General features: G+C 42.2%; 2 protein-coding genes, 1 long non-coding RNA gene and 1 other non-coding gene across 4 annotated transcripts; 2 read left to right on the plus strand and 2 right to left on the minus strand.

Moving 5' to 3' along the window:
• Positions 1-212: 212 nt before the first annotated feature.
• LOC100278172 (uncharacterized) lies at positions 213-3,207 on the plus strand. The gene is made up of 5 exons (NM_001151534.2): positions 213-416; positions 520-589; positions 2,394-2,503; positions 2,606-2,720; positions 2,847-3,207. The coding sequence occupies exons 1-5, from the start codon at positions 347-349 to the stop codon at positions 2,929-2,931; spliced, it is 450 nt and encodes a 149-aa protein (NP_001145006.1). The 5' UTR covers positions 213-346; the 3' UTR covers positions 2,932-3,207.
• Positions 3,208-6,006: 2,799 nt separating this feature from the next.
• Positions 6,007-6,078, minus strand: TRNAQ-CUG (transfer RNA glutamine (anticodon CUG)). Its single transcript has one exon. It is a non-coding gene; the product is annotated as a tRNA-Gln (tRNA).
• A 2,083-nt stretch (positions 6,079-8,161) lies between these two features.
• On the minus strand, positions 8,162-10,009 carry LOC103630149 (lysine histidine transporter 2). The gene is made up of 3 exons (XM_008651235.1): positions 8,752-10,009; positions 8,580-8,648; positions 8,162-8,511 (listed from the first exon to the last, which is right to left on the minus strand). Exons 1-3 carry the CDS (start codon positions 9,922-9,924, stop codon positions 8,413-8,415), a joined length of 1,341 nt encoding a protein of 446 aa, XP_008649457.1. The 5' UTR covers positions 9,925-10,009; the 3' UTR covers positions 8,162-8,412.
• A 4,751-nt stretch (positions 10,010-14,760) lies between these two features.
• LOC109940166 (uncharacterized) lies at positions 14,761-15,908 on the plus strand. Its single transcript, XR_002262701.1, has 3 exons — positions 14,761-14,853; positions 14,938-15,030; positions 15,778-15,908. It is a non-coding gene; the product is annotated as an uncharacterized lncRNA (long non-coding RNA).
• Positions 15,909-19,528: the final 3,620 nt, after the last annotated feature.

The raw sequence follows: 19,528 nt of genomic DNA on the forward strand, positions 1-19,528 counted from the left end.
AAGAAAAAACTGAGTTTGGTGGACTCATTTCATCAGCTCGCTTTTGTTTGACTAGAATTCAATTTTAAACTGAAACAAACACGCCCTCTTCTCCGTGTTCCATGTGACCGCTAGTGAGTAGTGAGTTAGAAATGTACGCAGCAAAAGAGCCGCGCAGGACGCCCAAAGGTTGAGTTCATCAGTTCAACCCCCCCCCCCCCCCCCCCCCCCAAAAAAAAAGACGCCCAAAGGTTATTCCCCAAGCACAAACCTCTGAGTCTCTGACACACCGCCGCCGCGCCGCATCCGCTACAGGCTACCCTCACCACCGCGCACACCGAAGTAGTAGCAGGCGGTGCCGCCCCCAATGGCGGCAGACTGGTTGTGGGCGCGTAGGGTGTGGGAGAAGTGGGCCGCGAAGCACATCGGCACCTCCGGTCTTCTATCTCGAACCCCCCCCCCCCCCCCCCCCCAGGGTCTTTGGGCTTCTTCAAGCTCCCTGTCTCGCTCGATTTGTAACCGACTGACATGCTCTCGCAGGGAAGCCGGTCCAGGCTGCGCTCCTGCTCAACTACGACCCCTCCGGGCCATCTCGCCTCCTTCCCGTCGTGTGAGTCCTTTCATAGTCCCTAGATCACCCTTTTCGTGGTATAAGTACCAGCATCAGTTTTACCTGTACTAGGATCATGCGTGTGCGCTGCAACGGGTTACGGGTGATGTACCATCCATTTGAGACTTCCCTTCAACCTACATTTCTTAACCTGGCAAGATGTACTCCTCAGTCCTCACTATGGGCAGACAAAGGCCCAACTGTAGCCTTCAAATTCTTTGATCTGCTATTTTTTGTGATAGTTGGGTGAGACGTGGAGAAACAATATGCTACAATCACAGGCCATAGATTTATATTTTCTACGAACTTACAATGAATTGAATATTTTCAATGCTACATTCGGTTCTTGCTGGTTAACATCATTATAATTGGAATGAGAGGAATGCTTTCTCCGCAACATTAGTTCCCCTGATCCCAGTAATGCTCAGCCCTAAAATGTATGGTGCTTACCATGAAAAGAATGCATATATGCAAGTAACTGCATGTCAAATAGAATCCTTTCTTGAAGCCAGAAACCTGAGTGAAATTTACTTGTTCAAATGCAAAATCAGCACTAACATAATAGTTACATATTAGTGGTTCATACAAAGTAACTTTTGTTTTCAGAAACTTTACATAGTATGATACAAAACAATGTATAGTGCATCAGGATTAACCAGGGGCAGATTCTATTCTGAGGAGGTAGTGAATCAGGGCACATGGAACACCAGGGTTGCAGTTAGCTAAATTCATCAAAGCTCATGAATCCTTATACAACCCCCACGTTATTGCAACAAAAAGGTGAAAAGGTATATCTATCCGTATACGAATTTTATATCTATCATTTGAAAAGATATATGATAAATTTGAGACTTACCTTTTATGAATCTTTACAAGCTCAATGCTAAAAAAAGAATACGAATTTGCATAACCGATTCTATATTTTATTTATTCACAATCAAAGAAAAAAGACAAAAAACTGGTATCCGAATAAGTATCTGTTTTCATCCCTAGTGATGATGTTGCACCAATGACTTCATCAACATGGGATCAGAAAAGATCATGATCTCCAGGATGAACTTCTTCATTGTTAGTTGCTATTTGAACCCATTCGTTGTCCCATTGAAACACTTCTAAGATCAAAGGGTTCAGATTTTTTATTTCCACACGGCTTCTTTTTGAATCTTTCTATTATTTTCTTGTTGTATTGGATATAAACCAAATCATTCAACATTTGATGCCCCAATCTATTCCTTTTCTTTGTACGGATCTAAAAAAGAAACCACTACCCATTTAGTAACCTAGTAACCAACTACGAAGGGAAAGAATAAAAATTTCAGTAAGTAGATAATGTGAATGTCTTACAAATTCAAAGATACTCCATTCGCGTTCACAACCGGAGGCCGAGCAACAAAGTATTGTTGATTTCTCAAACCAAACACTCCATTAGCGGCTGTATTTGTGGATCACCACAATTTTATAACTGATAAATATCACTAGGATTTATGTTTCCTTCGGTTTTGCTCTGAAATTTACAGAAGATAATAAATAGTTAGTTACGATTGGTAATTTTACATTTTTATGGTTTAAATCTTCCTTATGGACATATTACATTGGAGATCCAATATATGATTTGGTTATAATCCCCTGTAACAGAAGGTATATTTGTTGAATGTTGAGTTGTGCAATGAATGAATCAGATATCTGAAGGGGATCTCTATGGCGTGTTGTTTTTTAAAATTGGAAATACCATGTTGGTTATGATCCATGAATTCTTAAGTTTGTGTAGCTGAAAGTTTACATACAACCTTTTTCCTTTTTCCAGAGCAGAGCAAGAGGGAACACAACTTTCAGCTCTTGATATGCAACCACTCCTGGACTTTGTCAAGAGGGGTAATCTGCAGACTGAATTGTTCTCTGTTGGGCTGAACCAACGTGAGTGATCCACATGCTGAATTTACTTTTGTTTATATGACTTATCAAATTGACTGTCATTGTTGTGACAAGCAATTTGTGACAGAAAGTTATGATTTGTAGATTTGGTCACCTCAATCCATGAAAACTGGTTTTGCGCCCGCTGCATTAACAGCACAAAACCAGAAGGTGAAGGAGTAATAGTTATGCAGATTGGAGCTTGCTTATTAGTCACTATGTATGTATTTTTTCTTCAACTTCTAATTCATGGAAATTGGTTGTCATATTGTCTAATATATTGTTACTATTAAACTGTGTTCTTCATAAGGAACTATTTAATTCATACCAGTTACTTAATTTATAGGTATGCTGGTTCTCTTGCTGCAGCTTCGCAAGCAATGGTGGCTGCTGATCAGTTTGCAATACAGTTTAACCGGAGGAGTCACTAATTTCCAGTATAGTTTCATGAGTGATGTTGATCGCAATTTGTTAGTGTTTGGGATGATAGTGCTGGAATGCCGTAGATGACCTTATGTAACTTGTAATGTTACGATATTCTCGGCCGTAGTTATGCTAATATAATAGCGAATATTGACTAATACTGATGTTCCTAGTGTGAGGTTGAAGAAGCTCATGTTGAATTTGTGGAAAGTTTCCAAAGCATCCAAAAGCTTAAAAGGGACATTAGTTTTTCATCATTTCTCAATGTGAGCTCATGCAAAACATTGAAGGTTTGAAATACTTTGAATCACGATTCACAGCAAAATGTATATAGAAAAATACTGCATATGTATCAAGCTAAAATCTGATTGTAATGAGATTTGAGTTGGAAAAAGTCGTTGATACTAATTTTTTTCATTCCCATTGAATGTTATTCGAGTATTGTAAATAGCTCCGCCAGAACGACCAGCAAGTAAGAGTGGTATGGATCATGATTCAAATGCTACTTTGGTAGGACTAAATAAATTTTAGTTTAAAATGAATAAAAATAGGTATATATTCTAATCCGGTCTGATTCTTAAATCTTATAGTGTAAAATTTAGAGCATATTGTCACCCATACCATCAAGTCGTTCGACTTGAAAACATTGGCCGGACGACATGAAAACATTGGCTCAAGGTTACTCTTTACAGTTTTGTATTATTATTTTGCTCCGAAGAACTGGAAAAACAACCGTTGGTGCTACAGATTTTCCATTCTCATAAATGTTGTGGCAATACCATAAATTTTAAAGGATTTTTAATTGTCTAATCTCAAGATTCGGTCTTTTTCTGTTCAGTTATCCATAATGCTCGTCTATGACATGCTTTACCGCTGTTTAGTATTATTTCAACGTTTGTCTTGTTTAACATTGAATATTGTAGGTTTGTCTCATAAATACACAAATACCATTTATTATAAGGAATTTGGTATTGTAACTGCATTCCAACTGTGTGCATGTCTTTTATTTGGGTTTATTATTATGCTGCTGCTTAATTCTTAGTACTATCTGTGTGAACTATCTACTCTCACATGAAAAATGTGGCATGTTGTTGAAAACCATAAATGGCCCACTGTTCGTGGTAAATTATTATGAGTATTAATGTATTGAAAATTGAAACAATGTGGAAGATGAGTAAATTCTGCTTAATCTGGTGCCTTCGATTGAACAAAAGCTTAGAAATTTTGAACATGATTTTAACAAACCATCCTCTTTTTGTACACATGTTATCCATTGTAACTTCTGAATCTGCAGTTTCACTGGGATCTTGTCTTGCATGCCCGTGTGTATCCAAAATGTTAGTATAGGTGTTATGCCATTGCACAGTTGCCCTGCACACTATTCCTTATTAGTTATTATTATCCATCTTCCTGTTTTATTTGATCTGCTGTTCCACCGCCTCAGCCTGCTATAATCCTTTTTGTTGGCGCCGATTTGGGCGTTATCACTGGGATACTGGGATGAGTACCGACGATGATGCTCTCTGCGGAAGTGCGGACGATCCGCAACTGATGCAGAGGCTAGAGTTTCTACCCGACAAACCGGACGGTCCACACCTGGTGGCTGGATTGTCCGCATGTGCGCAGAGGCGACGGAGTTCGCCAATAACATCTAGATCTCGCTCCCGGAAGAGACTCCGTCGGAAAGGAGAGATCCTAGGGCTTGTCATGAGATCGACAGGCCACCCAAGACGCCTCTAACGACGTAGAGCCGGAGAGAGATGGAGATTAGAGAGGGAAATCTACAAGGCCCAAAAGCACGACCGAGCAGACGAGACCATAGCTACGAGGCCTATAAACAGGAGGTCGAACTCCACCTAGTATAATATAAGTTTTCATTGTAACGTCTACCCTTGAGCTATAAAAGGACAAGACAGCATCCACCATCCAAGACACATCTCACATCTTCACACAGACACCCAACTATAACACGCTCCAAGCAATACTACTATCAACACTACACTCGACTAGGGCTCCGACCTAAACCAGTATAACCCACTCGTCTCAGATCCACATTCGAGTCCCCCATAGCTCACCATTCAGAGTGAGTCCGCGCTAGCATCCCTGTCGAACACAAATCTTATTATCTCTCAGTTTCAGAAACCACCACAATAATCTACTCAGATTATATAATCTAACTTTTTTTGAACTAAGTGTTAGTTTAAAATAAGTTAGATTATATAATGTAGGCAGATTATAATCCCAAACAAACACTTCCTAAATCATAATGAGCCACAAACACCATAATTATTCTAAAATAGTCTTTTATCGAAACATGTGAGAATGTTTCATTATAATCAATTTATTCTCACTAGGTGAAGCCTTTAGCTATAAGTCTACAAGCTTTTAAGTATTTACTAGGTATGTGCCCGTGCGTTGTCATGAGGCGAGGGAGTGTGGGGAGCGGCGCCTAGGCTACTAATATAATTTGTGTTTATTTCTAAACACTAAGTTACGTGTGGTGTGGTGGTTAGCTTCAAATTTCTAGAGTAGATGGGTGTGGATCCGAGTGCTTGTTCTACACTATTTTTTACGGACGTTATGCGTGGGGAGGGTGAAGCCGTGTAGCATCATGTACCCACGTTAGATTGTTAATAGATTAAGTATTTAATGTTAGTACTAGTGGTCCTTGTCCTGCTGGCAAGTTCAACTTTTCTTAAAAAAAGAGAGAGATATAACACATTAAGGTCACTGAAATGTCGAGTTCAAGGAAAGATTGGAGCCCAGCAAAACCTGAAACTCAAAAAAGAGGTTCAGGCAAGAATTAATAACCGTGTTACGTTTCCGCTACATCGGGGAATTGATAGCTCTTTCACATGTAATTTAAGGCCTGCTTGAATCTCAGCCGCTAAAAACCAGCATTATATTTGAATGCTGATTAAAAATTTTAAACATACAATTAATTTTAAAACTAATTGAAAAAGATATGGAATAGGCCGCAATGTATCTCATGTGCGGCTGCACGTGCCAGTCTGTTGTCAGGTCCCCTTTGAAAGGAAAGAGATTCACACGGACAAAAAAAAAGGAACAAAAAACATAAAAAAAGGTTCCACCGAGATTTGAACTCGGGTTACTGGATTCAGAGTCCAATGTCCTAACCACTAGACCATGGAACCACTTTGTGCTCAATTGTCTCTAAGTTTCTATAAATACGCATTACCATTTTCTACAGCACATTCACACAGATGCCCTAGTAGTATACCGCTATGGTTATGTAAATGTTTACTACGACTTCCTCTTGAATTCACGAGGGAGGTACCTCTAGTTGCTGGGCTCAGCGTGGTTAGCGATGCCACTTTATACAAATCGTTTACTTCTCTCGCAAATTTTGCAGATTTGTACGTTTCCAATTACCCAAACATTATTTGAAATCTAATTCAAAAAATTAATTTCTTTAAACATTCGCCGTAATTTAATTCAAATTAATTCTAATTGCTAGAACAAGATTCGATTCCAACCAAACAAACAGGCGGGCCTTTAGTTTTAGAAGCTCCGTCAAGAAGATAATGTTTGGTTCAGCTTTTTTCTGACCAGCTTTTCTGAGAATCTGGCTGTGGCGAGAATCTGACTGTAGCGAGAATCTGAGTATCATTAGGATTACATGCGGAGGAAGATAAAGGTGTCCATAAGACTCAGGATCTAGAAAGTGACGAATTCCTACTATTGCAACGACTCAACCGATTATGTGTTTATATTGATGTTGAATGGTTTTTACCCAAACGAATTTTATAGAAGTTAACTAAAAAGCTGAGCGTTTGGTAGTCCGCAGCAACTTTTGGTGGCCAGAAGCTTCAAAAAGCTAAAACAAACAGGGGCAATGTCTACTATGTCTTGGATCTTGCGCCAAGGAAATGTGGTACTCTGTCGATTCAGGTTCAGCCAAATTAGGCACAATATCATTAGGCGCACACATATTATCTAATCTAATAGGTATGCTCGTACTCGCCATATGCTTTTCAAAAAGCATGCATGCTTCTCCTCCATCCTAAAACAACTGCACCCTTTACTTAGCAACCAAAGTTTTTAAATTTAGTTAAACATGTAACAAAAGTTAAGTACTAAAATTTATGATGTTTAGAATAATTATGAAAATATCAGTACATTAATCATAACATGTTTAAATTTGTAACTTTCAGTGGAGGATGGGTTCAGAATGTGTTGTGCCTGAGTCTTATTTTTAAAATGAATGAGCCTCCATAATTTTAGTATTCATATTGATTTAGATACTGCAAGTTGTACTCAGTACTGCTCATAAGCTAAAGCAACCAGTAGTTTGAATTCACTAAGCTGCTGCAATTCATGGTTTGTTTTGTCCTTTCAGCATCTTTTGTTTGAACAATATTTACTTCAATGTGTAAGCTATAATATTTTGCAGTTCTACAAGATTCCATGGCTGTAGTGTTTACTGAATTCTACATGTAGTGGTGGATGCCTAGGAAATTTCACCAGTACTCCATCGTTGTAAATGCTGCAACTTGAATACATAAATTTTCAAAATATGTTCACACAATTATCTCAATTGCCTCCAAGCATAATCACGCAAGCATCACCAAATTTTCTTTACAAGCATTGACACAATGTTTACAAGTATCCTGAAGGTCATGCCGATCAAAGCTGCAATCTATAGTTTTCGTGAGTGTGAAATATTGTGAATTTAGCAAGGTGATATTGGACTCCCCAAAGAGGAGACTGATGGGCACATTAGAGCTCCATTGCAGTTTGAGATCAGAGATTGCAGCTTATGCACTCAAACACGAACTTTGTTTCATCGTTATTTTATCACAACATGTTTAGTCCGTAGCAATGTATGGCGTGCCGCGTATATGTTTTATATATGTGTCTAATATAAACATAAAAACCAAGAGCTAAAATGAATACTATTTTGGAACAGAGTGATTATAAACTTATGGTACTATATTTTTTTATAAGAATTGCAACTTATAAAGATTAGACTGTCTTGAAAATCGAGAGGTCGAGATGTGTAGTTTTTCTTCTGGGACGACGATGGGTGGAATAGGAAAGTAAGAGGATATAATAACATGTAATATCTCCATGCGCCCATTAGAATTTCAGACATTGTACGCGCGTGTATATGCAGCATCACATTTTCAAATCTCGTACCCACGTCCAGGAATCATATTTGTAAAAAAGGATCGGAGCGAAACACATGATTAATTCATCTCATATGCTACTAATAAGTATACTATAATTTATTTCATCTTTTGAAGAAGGTGATAAAAAGTAGCAGTGCTAATTAATCTAAAAGATAAGAAGGGTGTAAATTGTAATCGATTACAGAAAAATAATTTCCCGACATAACTCTGACTTAGATACATTGTATGTATATTAGCTATAGACTATGAGGTACGTATACGACGAAAGGATTTGTTCTGTTGTCTAAACAACGCCCAAATAAACTGCATGTCCGGCCTGTAACTCTTCTTGGATGCTTAAGAGTACAGCTTGTAACTCTTGGCGTCCAGGATGATTTGTCGGAGTCCTCCGATGGATGCGATAAGCGTCAGCAGCACGCCGATCACGATACAGATCTGACAGAAATAGCAGCAATTTAGTGCCATGCAAAGGAAGAATCAACAAAAAGACGACGGAAACTTACAATGTTAATGAACCATGACAGACCGTACTTCTTGGGCTTCCGCACCACTAGCCACATTATGCAAGGAATCTGCAGGCCATGCAAGCAGAGATCAATAGATTATATCAAATACAAGAGCTATAATCAAGAAACAAGCTAGTAGATCGCGATCATATCGCTCCAAGTCTCTTACGAAGTATGTCGTGGGCGCGAACCCGAAGCCGCCGAAGAATCCGAGCAGGCCGTCGAAGAAGGGGAAGGTCAAGCCGACGAACATGGTAGCGGCGACATACGCGGAGCGGGATACGAAGCGGAGCCAGAAACCCGGCGCGAAGCCGTGCCTCTTCACGAGCACGGTCTCGATCATGTCGAACATGGGCATGGCGAAGACCTGGTATCCGCCGATGACGTGGACGACGACCATGAGGTTGGCGGCGGCGATGAGCCACCGCGGCCGGTCCAGGGTGATGAGCACGTTGGGGTCCACGGAGCTGCCGAAGGCGTAGTACCCGGCGAAGGCGACGGAGAAGTAGCAGAGCGCGACGACGGCGTAGGCCGCCACGACGCCGCGCCACATGGGCTTCTTCGACGGCGCCTCCGGGGTGGACGGGATGGTGGCCTGGATCTCCAGCACCACGTTGTGCGCCGCGTACGCGAACGACACGGTGCCTAGCGCGCTCAGCATGCCGAAGGCCTGCCCAGGCGCCGTCGTGGCCCGGAGGCCGTAGTCCGCGGCGCGGCCGCCCTTGGCCACCGACGTGGAGAAGGCGATCATGGAGTAGGCGAGCGACATGACGGCGGCGGCGCCGGAGACGGCGGAGAGGGAGTTGAAGTTGGGGAGCTGGGACAGGACGAAGTGTGGGCTGGCGAAGATCATGATCCAGAACGTGAGCCGGATGTCGCCGCCGCAGCCGCCCTGGCGGCAGACGAGGTCGTGGAACTTCCTGAGCGACTGCCCGCCCGTGACCATGTACACGATGTCGGTGCCGACCATGACGATGATCTGCAGCGGCAGGATGATCCAGAGCCCCAGGCGCTCGCCGAACACGTGCTGCCCCAGCTCGTGGTACCGGTCGAAGCGCTTGCCGGGCACCATCTCGTGCATCTCCACCAGCTGCCACAGCGTGTACAGCGTGATCACGAACGACATGACGATCGCCACCGTGCCCAGACCCCATCCCAGCTGCGACATGGCGAAGGGGAGGCCGAGCACGCCGGCGCCGACCATGGCCGTCACGTTGTGGAACGCCGAGTAGTACCACTTGGCCGTGCGCGACGACGTGATGGGCAGCCAGTCGTCCAGGCTCACGGTCTTGAGCTTCTCCTCCTGCTTCCGTGCCTTGAGCGTCTCCACGTACTCCTCCATCGTCTCGCGCTCTCGCCTGCCAACGAGTTGCTGCAGTAGCTGCGGTGCGGGACGGTTTGGTTTGATCTGTTTTGTTTCTCTTGTGCGCGCGGTTAAACTCGTAATGGATTGATCACCTCAAATCCTCAATATATATATAGGGGTGACCGGCTACCATATATTGGATATACATCATTGACGCTATCTAAGCATGCAGCACCGAACCAATAGCTATAATCTAGGAGTAGATGATAACAGAACAAGGTTGCTGGCTATAATCTATAGGAGCTGTTTGTTTCGACGTTTCTAACATGTGATTAGAGCATCTATAATAACTCCTAAACATATTTCTCCTAATATATAAGATTTGGGATCTTTCTAAAACAATCTTAAATAAAAAGGTATTGTTCCAACAATTACTAACATTTTCAAAAAAGTTCAACTTTCACCGGAGTTGGGCCCCACCACCTGCGGGCTTGTTCGTTTTGCTCCCAATTCATGTAGATTGGATGTGATTGAGTGGGTTTAAATCCTAAGCAAATTAAAAAAATCATATTTTTTTCAATCTCATTCAATCCACCGGAATAACCGAACAAGCTTGCTGCACCATCACCTACGTGTTTGATCCGTGAGCTGTTGCTACACCACATCATGCTAGGACCCACTTGTGTGCTAGGTCCGTAGAGCTGCTGCTGCACCGAATGCATACTTGACCCCACCATCCTGTTGCTCTGCCTGACCGTATATTTTGGACGTTGGTTTAGGGATGGCAGAAGGTCGGATTCGGATAGAATATTGTAAATATCTGATCACAACCATATCCACGATCATAGATAATATCTGTCCGCGACTATACCCGATCCCCGGCCCCAGGTGAACCTCCTCGAACACTAGCTGAAGCCCGAGTGGTGGAGACCGGGTGAACCGCAAAGGCGAGGTCCTCTCGACTCTCTCTCCTTACAGTTCTACGACAATGGTGCCTGGGTACGAGAGCGAGAAGGAAAATTGGCCCTAGGTCTACGGTTTCATAGCTTCGGAAGGTTGGTCCTGGGGCGCCAGCAACAACCCCTCGGAATCCGCGTCGGTGATCCGAGCTCTGCGGAGCCGAGCGCTCATGGGGGAAGAGATGAATTGGCAAGGCAGGGCCACGAATCAGAGACAACAAGTAGCTCACGGGGCAGGGGGTGTCTGGCGAACGGGCCCGCGGTGTCGGTGACAGGGGGATCGGCGCGCGCGTGATGAGTTGAGCAAGCCTAGCGTGCGCACGAGGGGAAAAGGAGGATGGGTCGAATTCCAGTCTCGTGGCCCAATACAGGTGATTCTCCTTTTTATTTTATTTTTCATTTATAATTTCTAGTTTATTTCCTATTCCTTATTTGAATTTTCAAATTCCAACTTTTGAGTTTAACCAGATTCAACTTTTAGTACTTTAAGTCCTCCAATTAAGTGCACAATCAAAGAAATCTAGCATGATGCATAATTTCATATATTTAATTAGTATGTAAAAAATATATATGCCTCACTAATAATACATTGATTACCATTAAGCCCAACTTTATTTCCCAAAGATTTATTAATACAATAATACCGTACAAATAATTACATATATGTTTAGGGGTGTACAGGAAGGGGGGTGATGGATGAGAACCAGTAATTTCCCAAGGACTTATTTGGATTGTGAGAAGTAATTTCATTTAGGATAACAAGTCAAATTCAAGAGAACACCAATCTCCCTGCTAAGCTAGTCTAAATGCAGTTGTTTATCCTTTACTTTTCATATCTAGAGCCTTGCATTGTCGACAAGGCCACAACAGATGTTGAAATATCACAATTTCTTGTAATGATTTCTTGTATTCATTTCTTGTACTGATTTTTATACCGATTTCTTGTACATATCCTGATCCAAATGGCTTGTATGGCATTTCATTCTCACACCTTGACACCTTAGCCGCTATATATGGGAAGGACATTGTTACAGGAGAAGGTGTTGAAGGTCTTGGTGATGCTATTTCAAACTGGAGAAAGAAATAGCTTTGGAAGAGAGTCAAGATTGAGAAGTTGAAGATGATAGTATGTCTAGAGAAACACCACGTTGGGCTTCAGATAGGAACTCACTTGATTCTACTTCAGCAACCTCCAAGAGAAGGATGCGAGACAAATGAAATGAAGTTAGCAAGTCAAGTGACCCATTTTTGGATATGGTAGGTGGGTTTCATGGTGACCTTAAGAATGCTTTGAACCACTTTATAATAATGACTGAAATCATGGAGCGTGAAGCTAAATCTAAGAGAAAGTTGCACATGAGGATCCAGTGCAAGCCCTACAACAAAAATATATAACTAAGCTGACTAGGTTGGGATTTACTGGTACTGATCTTGTCAAAGCACCGAGTGTGTTGTGCATGTGCCAAATCAGATGACCATGCCTTTTGCACTTCGAGAGACTCTAAGGATGGAGTTCATATTGAACATGGTCGCTAGTAAGTTCTTATAACAACCTTTCCATTATCATGTTCCTTGTACTAAATGTTAGTGCCATTAGGAGGCAACATTCTCAAGCCTTTTGTACTAGCCGTGTATTTCTAGTTGTTAGCTGTTTTGTCTAGTTGTTAGTGCCATTAGTGATAATTTCTCTACTACTCCTTAAGACAGGAGCGTAGGCATGCACACCCGTGCACGGTTCTGCCTCCGCTTCGATCCCGGGTGGTCGCGCTTTCGTCGTCGCGATGGTCGCTATCCCCTTCCTATCCCGCGTCCGCGATGCTCGCCGCCCCTGCTCCTCCACGCGTCGGACGCTCGCCATGCTCGCCTCCCTCCCCTCCGGCCTGCCTCGCTCCCCTCCAGCCCCAAACTCCCCAGCGGGGGCGAGCCTGGGATGAAGAGCCATCGCGTAGGTGGAAATCGCTCCCCCGTTCCATCGACGGACGCTCAACCTAGATCCCCTTCCACCGATCTCGTGCTCACCTTCCACGATCGCGGCCGCCACGCTCCGGCGCCGCTCGCCCCAGTCCCGCTCGCGATCCTTGCCTCCCCCTGTCTATTTCCCTAGACGCGCAGAGCTAGGAGCGTCGATCCCCACCTCCAACCTCGCCCCCTGTCCTCTGACTCACCAGCTCCCCCGTCCTCCGACTCACCAGCAGACGCGTGACCCACCACCTCGCTCTGCCCATCCGTCACAAGATCCACTACAACCTGATCCCTCTGAGCGCCACGCGATGCCGGTCGGCCAGACGCACGCGCACGAGGCCGCCACCGGCGGTGCCGCGAACCTCTCCAACCGTCGACTACCGGCCCACTTGCCACCGCCACTCCCTGAGGAGGTGGTGCCGATGTACCCGCGACCTGTTCCTTCCACCTCCTCACCTTCTCTGAGAACGCCGCCAACCTGCTCGACCTAGCACCGCTGCTCCCTGTTTCCCTCGCTCAACTTCGCGCTGTATCTACCACAATGGAGGTGGAGAAGAAGTCGTCCGTAGGCGCCACCAAGTTGACCATCGTGTGCCACCGGAGCCGCGCGGATTGCCGTTGATAGCACCTGGCCGTTCTCTCATGGAGACGCCTCCGCAGGTGATTGACCCCTCCTCCTCGTCACACTCGCTGAGTCGCTGGCTGCTAAGGTTATGTGGTGTGCTGCCTTGTTAAAATTGTGTGAATCAGAGGCCCAAGGGGTTTGCGTTCTTTTGACGCTCACTTATGGGATTCATTTTGAAATTGACACAAGTTTATTTATTATATTACAGACTCTGAATTCTTCTACCTGATTTCTCATGTCTTGCATGTGTGCAGATGCAAGTCATACCTTGTTACATTGTAGATAGAGTACGGGCAACTTAGTGAATCAGAGGCCCAAGGGGTTTGCGTTCTTTTGACCCTCACTTAGGGGATTCATTTTGAAATTGACACAAGTTTATTTATTATATTACAGACTCTGAATTCTTCTACCTGATTTCTCATGTCTTGCATGTGTGCAGATGCAAGTCATACCTTGTTACATTGTAGATAGAGTACGGGCAACTTAGACGCAAAAAATACTCCTAACCCGCTGCTATTTATCTAGCTGCTTTTTATGGTGGGGTTTTTTTGGGTCTAGGTTGAGAATACAAAGGCAGTGTATTGCTTAATGGTCCAACATGCGCTAAAATAGGGTTGACTATCTAAACACAACATGCGCTAAAATGATAAGGCTTAAGAGAGGGACATTTCTTTTAGTTGCGTCAAGTTTTACATGAATGCTCGTTGTTCCTAAGAATCAATACAATCATGTTTTAGTAAATATATGTACCAATATATATATTTATTCCCGTGCGTATGACCAACTTAAAAAAGTCCCCCAAAAGATGTTTACGAGGATTAGAATACACTTACTAATCTATTCTGCAATTGATTTTACGATGATTAGAATTCAGTTCTGAATTTGCGATTTTCTGTCTCAATGTTCAACTGCCCATCCACATTTTTTGGGGTACTTTTTGTATTAATTCTGAAACATGTGATTTAAAAACTGCATAGCTCAATGTCCTTTAGACAGAAGTAATTATGTTGCCAAAATGGCGACAAACCAGATGAATGCACACTGTTGCAAACAAATCATTTTCGACATTTTGCCACATGTGAAAATTGGGCATAAACTAATCATGTAAAACTAAACATCATGTAATAGTAGATTTTGTTGCTGAGCACTACACGAAGTTCCGAGTGAAGTTTCTTGCTGCTTGTAATTTAGTTTGCCCATTACTTATCTGTGCAAATCTCATATTACTGACATGTCTGTCTTAAGACGCTACTGTAGGCGTCCACAGATTGTTTTGGTGCACGGTTCTGTCGATCCCACTGCCCACCCACCGCCCCCTCTCCTCCCCGCCATCAACGCGATGCCTCACTTGTTTGGAGGTTGGCATGTGGTGGACAGGCGACGAGCGTTCTTTGGTAGCCGCTCCGGTAGAATAGCAAGGTAATCTCAACGCATCTTCCTCGGATCCGTTTGGCTTTCTGCTCCCTTTTTTGTCTCGGCGGTGAATGTTTTTGGGTCATGTAGCTATCAGTGGTACTCTGTTTGTTTGGATCAGAGGAAGCTCACGCAGAGGTCGGAGAGGGTGAATTCCGTGGATCTGCATACGACATAGCCATGGTCAGTAGTTGGTTTTATGTACTGAAATGCTATAGGAATTGGAAGGGAAAGAAAGTGGTTGAGCAAGAACATGAACTATATTTTAAACCTCAAGTAAATCCATATAATTGAAAGTCTGAATTTATTGTCTTAGTGCTATGGGATAATCCCTTGGTAGTAGATGATATTATTTACTGCCACTTTTCAGACTGCCTCATGATTACTGCTATAATTTAATTTGAAAAGCCTTCTCTGCAAATAGCTGCTCTTAAGATGTTAGCAACCCCTTTGTACCCACTAAGTAAGGCTCCAATTTGCTTTTGTCGACACCAGTTACATTCTAGCAATCATGTCCTATCATCCACAATGTGTTAGTGTCTGAAACTTGCAACCAAATTCTGGAATTAATGTTTGGTAGCACCAAAAAGGTTGTCCAAATATGTGACAATTTTCTGCCATTTACAAACTCTTTGCTGATTTAAGAATCTATCCGACAACGAGCAGCCTCTTAACTGATTTATGAACCTATTGGACAATTAACAACATAAAATAATCTTCAAGATAAATATTTCATTGTATCAATGCTATGCTTGATGGTTTTGCATCATATTACGATATCAATAGTGTTTACAAATTTATGTCCCTTTTTGTCTGTCTGCATATGGTGGTTACAAAGCTTCTATTGTCAACTGCCCCATTAGTTATACAAATCTAGCATACTGATTGTTCTTCCTCTGCTTATTTTCTTATATTGTCTTCTATACACAGGGGAAACAATGGATGGATAGATCATCAAGGTTCAGGTCTTCAGATCTGAAGCTTGGTATGAAACATCTAGGTATTCATCAATAAAGTTTGTCTGAGTTAATCTACTGCGAGTTCCCAGATTATTGGCCGACGATAAGATTAGAAATTTGCTCTTTTTGCGCTGGCCAGAGAGAAGCCCAGGGAGATGACAGATGATGTTTTGATAGGTAGCTCATTCTTTTGTGATTCCAGCTAGGTAGGTTTTCTGTGACTGCTCATTCTTTTGCGATGAGTGTAATTCATCAAGAAATCTGAGATTTAAATGGGACATTCCTCAAGAAAAAGATGTCGGTATTGGTATGCAGATTGTCGTGATGATTATGGAGATACTCAATTGGAATCTAGGGAGAGAATCAGAAATAACACTAGAAGTTACAACACTATATTTTAAAGTTATATCCCTTAACTTGTACGAATATTAATATATTAGTGGTCTGTTCATGTGCCTGATTGGAGACTGACTCTAACATGTTTTTTTCGTTTTTGTCCCTGTGTGTAGGATGCCAAGTGGTAGGGCTATTTTAGCATGTAAGTTTTATTGATCCTTGCTCCTTTCTTTGTCTTTGTTTTACTACAATTACAATAGGTATTGACACTGTACCATTCCATTTATTCGTTGCTGATTGCTGATGTTATCTGCGAATATCATTTTGTTTGTTTTTCATTAACAGTTTAGCATGCTTAGTTTACTGGTAGAGTTGTGAGTGAGCTTCCATGCTACGCCAGAGCCACCACTGACCCTGCTATGTAGAAGCGGGGTACAGGTGGTGATAAATCAAGAGAAGAAGCAGGCACAAAAATATATGGACAAAGCGACTTGTATGTAAAGGCTGACATTACACCGAGCAACAATGTTTATACTTCAACATATTCGTATGCCTCGGAGAAGCCTCTCCAACAAGACAAGCCGGATGAAGAAGGTAGTCCTATACACATCATATGAAGAAGGTGATGATTTTTAGTGTATTTATTAGTGCAAACTGTTGATGTCTCTATTTAGGATTTTATTTGATGTGGTAGGTTACGTGGACAATTGTTTTTAGAAAGTTGTATAGTTAAATGCCTCATGTGCTATTAGTAGCTGGAGTTGGAAGGCATCGAGAGAACCAAGGAACATGAGCAGGTTTCGTGAGGTGATAGAGAGGCTGGCCAAGGATCTGTCAGAAGGACTAACTGGATTCTTCTAGGTAAGCATGTTCATGTCTTACAATGATTCCTTTGTATATGATGAGTTCTGTTTTTTAGTATTGCTGTTTTTCAACTTCTGAAATGCTCTTAGAATTAATGTCTACCATAATTGCTTATTTCCATTAGCTAAGAACAAAAAAATCAATTTGTAAAAACAACAGTTGCAACAGTATATTAGCAGAAATACATAATATTCCAAAAAAACAATTAGTATTTTTGCATATCAATGTCTAAATAATGGATCACAAAAGACTAAAATACTTTGATCATTCTATTGTATAGCGCACTCTTGTTCACAAAACAAATCACTTGTAGACACTGAGGTCAACCTTCCCTTACTTCCTTGCCTATTCTTCTACTAGATCTTTTGTCTCCTCATAACAAACCACTGAATCTTCAAGTATAACATCAGTTTTCAGTTAACATGTTACCATTGGTGTTTTATCTTTCACAGAAGCTACAAATGAGGTAGGACTCGAATTATCTGGCTGCAAATCATATCTATAGTGTAAATGGCCTAGGACTCGAACTATCTTTTAGTTCTTTTTTGTCTCTTCTGCACGAAGATGTAGCTGAAGTTTTGTTTTAATCTCTACTACACCATATGTTGGTACCGTGGGCGTCCACCACTTGGCTTCACCACGCCTCCGCCCTCGTCCTCCCGCCAATCTCGCAGCGGCGCCCGCCCCATCCCCGCAGCCTCACCAGCGCGGTAAACCATTCCATTGTATTTTCTTTAAAGCGTGACATCGATCTTATTGCTATATATTGTTTATCTATCTTCATGTGTGAAGGCAAACAATGAACAGGTACTCCATTCCTACAATTTTTTGGATTGCTCTGTCTGTACAATAGAGTTTTTTTATCTCCTGAACCAGAGTTCATATTTTTTACGCGAGAAGAAGACTATAAAGTAATAGGACTCTAATCTTCAAAAGGCCGCCAATATGATTAGTCATCCATGCTTCCCATTCTATATCAATTGGCAACATGTGTCGTTTGTCATTGATTTTAGCTTCCAAACCTGTATCCATGTGAATAGTCTAAGATCCCTAACAAGCTATTCTTTGTGCTCTGTCTTTCGTGTAACACAGGACGAGTGTGCTGCCTGCAAGAAGACTGTACCCACTAGAGAAGGTATGAACCAACCTTGTTTTCCTGCAGTCATAATATATTGGTTTTGTTGTACACATGTGTGGAAATTTACTTGCCAAGGTTGTGGAATTCAAAGCTACTTCTCAACTTTTATTTATGCATAAATCAAAGTAGAGTTTTTATGCATGCCCACTTGCATCATTTTAGTTCATGGCAGACCACGATTAAACCTTTTTATGTTTCACAGGATACACATGCATATACTTTCCCTTTTATGCAGGTGTACATCTTGCTCGTCTGCTGAACTCTGAATGCACGATCATATAAGGGTGAACCCTACCACAAGGTTTGTTCCAAATGTCCTCTTGGGTCACGGTGGCTGCCTCTTGACGACGGCCTCGTGGCCTCGTGCGCTGCCCTCAACGGAGCCACCTACCTTAGCCTGAGACCAGAAGGTGCAGGAAGCCATAGCTGACAAAAAAGCTTGCTCAAATATATTATCAACTTCAATATCTTAATGGATACTAACTTGCATCCTTATGGCCAAGGTGTAAATTGTAAAAAAATGTAATGTTCAATATAGAGGCCAAAAAATGCAAGCTCCTGCGAGGTGACTCTTTTAACAAAGATATCTGAAAAGCTTGCACTTTCATCGGCTTGTAAAGTGAGGGTTGTGCAGCGTGTTGGTGGATTTCACATTTCAGAGAGGATAGAGAAAGCTCCGCTTCGCTTTTTTGAATGGCTTCCGGGAGGATAAGCTGGTGTAGAAGGTTGTGGTGGAGGTCCTGCCCTTTTGGCTTGCAAGTGAAGGGCGCAATAACGAGCAACCAAGCATTTTGTAGCAGCCAATCCTTCCCGTTGAAGGACTTGAGCATAGGGAGGTGAGTGGGTCTGTGCTGCTGGAGGGCTATGTCCTATGTGTAGTCCCTCTTATGTCTGAAATTAGTAGTCTCTCTGGCATCTTTGTTTGTTTTCCTTCATGTAAAACAGATAGCCATGTTAAAACTTCAACTTGTTTTGTTTTATACAGTTGAAAATCAATGGCATGTGTTGCGCCCGTCTTGCGGCAAGAGTTCCAAATGGCTCCTTAAAAATGATGTGAACTACCCCTCTGTTCTTTTTTTTATTTGACCGTTGTTCAGTTCAAAAATAAACTAGCGGACGATAAATATTTGAAAACGGAGGTAGTAATAATTTAGAACAAAAGAAGTGTATTGGTGGGTTTCGACTCCAGGGGAGGAGCCTTATCAAATGGTTCAGAAGAAATAGTTATTTATATCCACTTTTAGTGATTCTAACAAAATATCAATTATTATTTTTATATATCAATATATTTTATCATATTGATACCGTAGCAACGCACGGGCATATACCTAGTCTAAAGAATAAGCAGTTAAAAGCAGGGTGAGGGTGCTATGAGTCTTCTAGT

This window comes from Zea mays, chromosome 6 (genome assembly GCF_902167145.1).
Source record: "Zea mays cultivar B73 chromosome 6, Zm-B73-REFERENCE-NAM-5.0, whole genome shotgun sequence".
Taxonomy (NCBI): Eukaryota; Viridiplantae; Streptophyta; class Magnoliopsida; order Poales; family Poaceae; genus Zea; species Zea mays.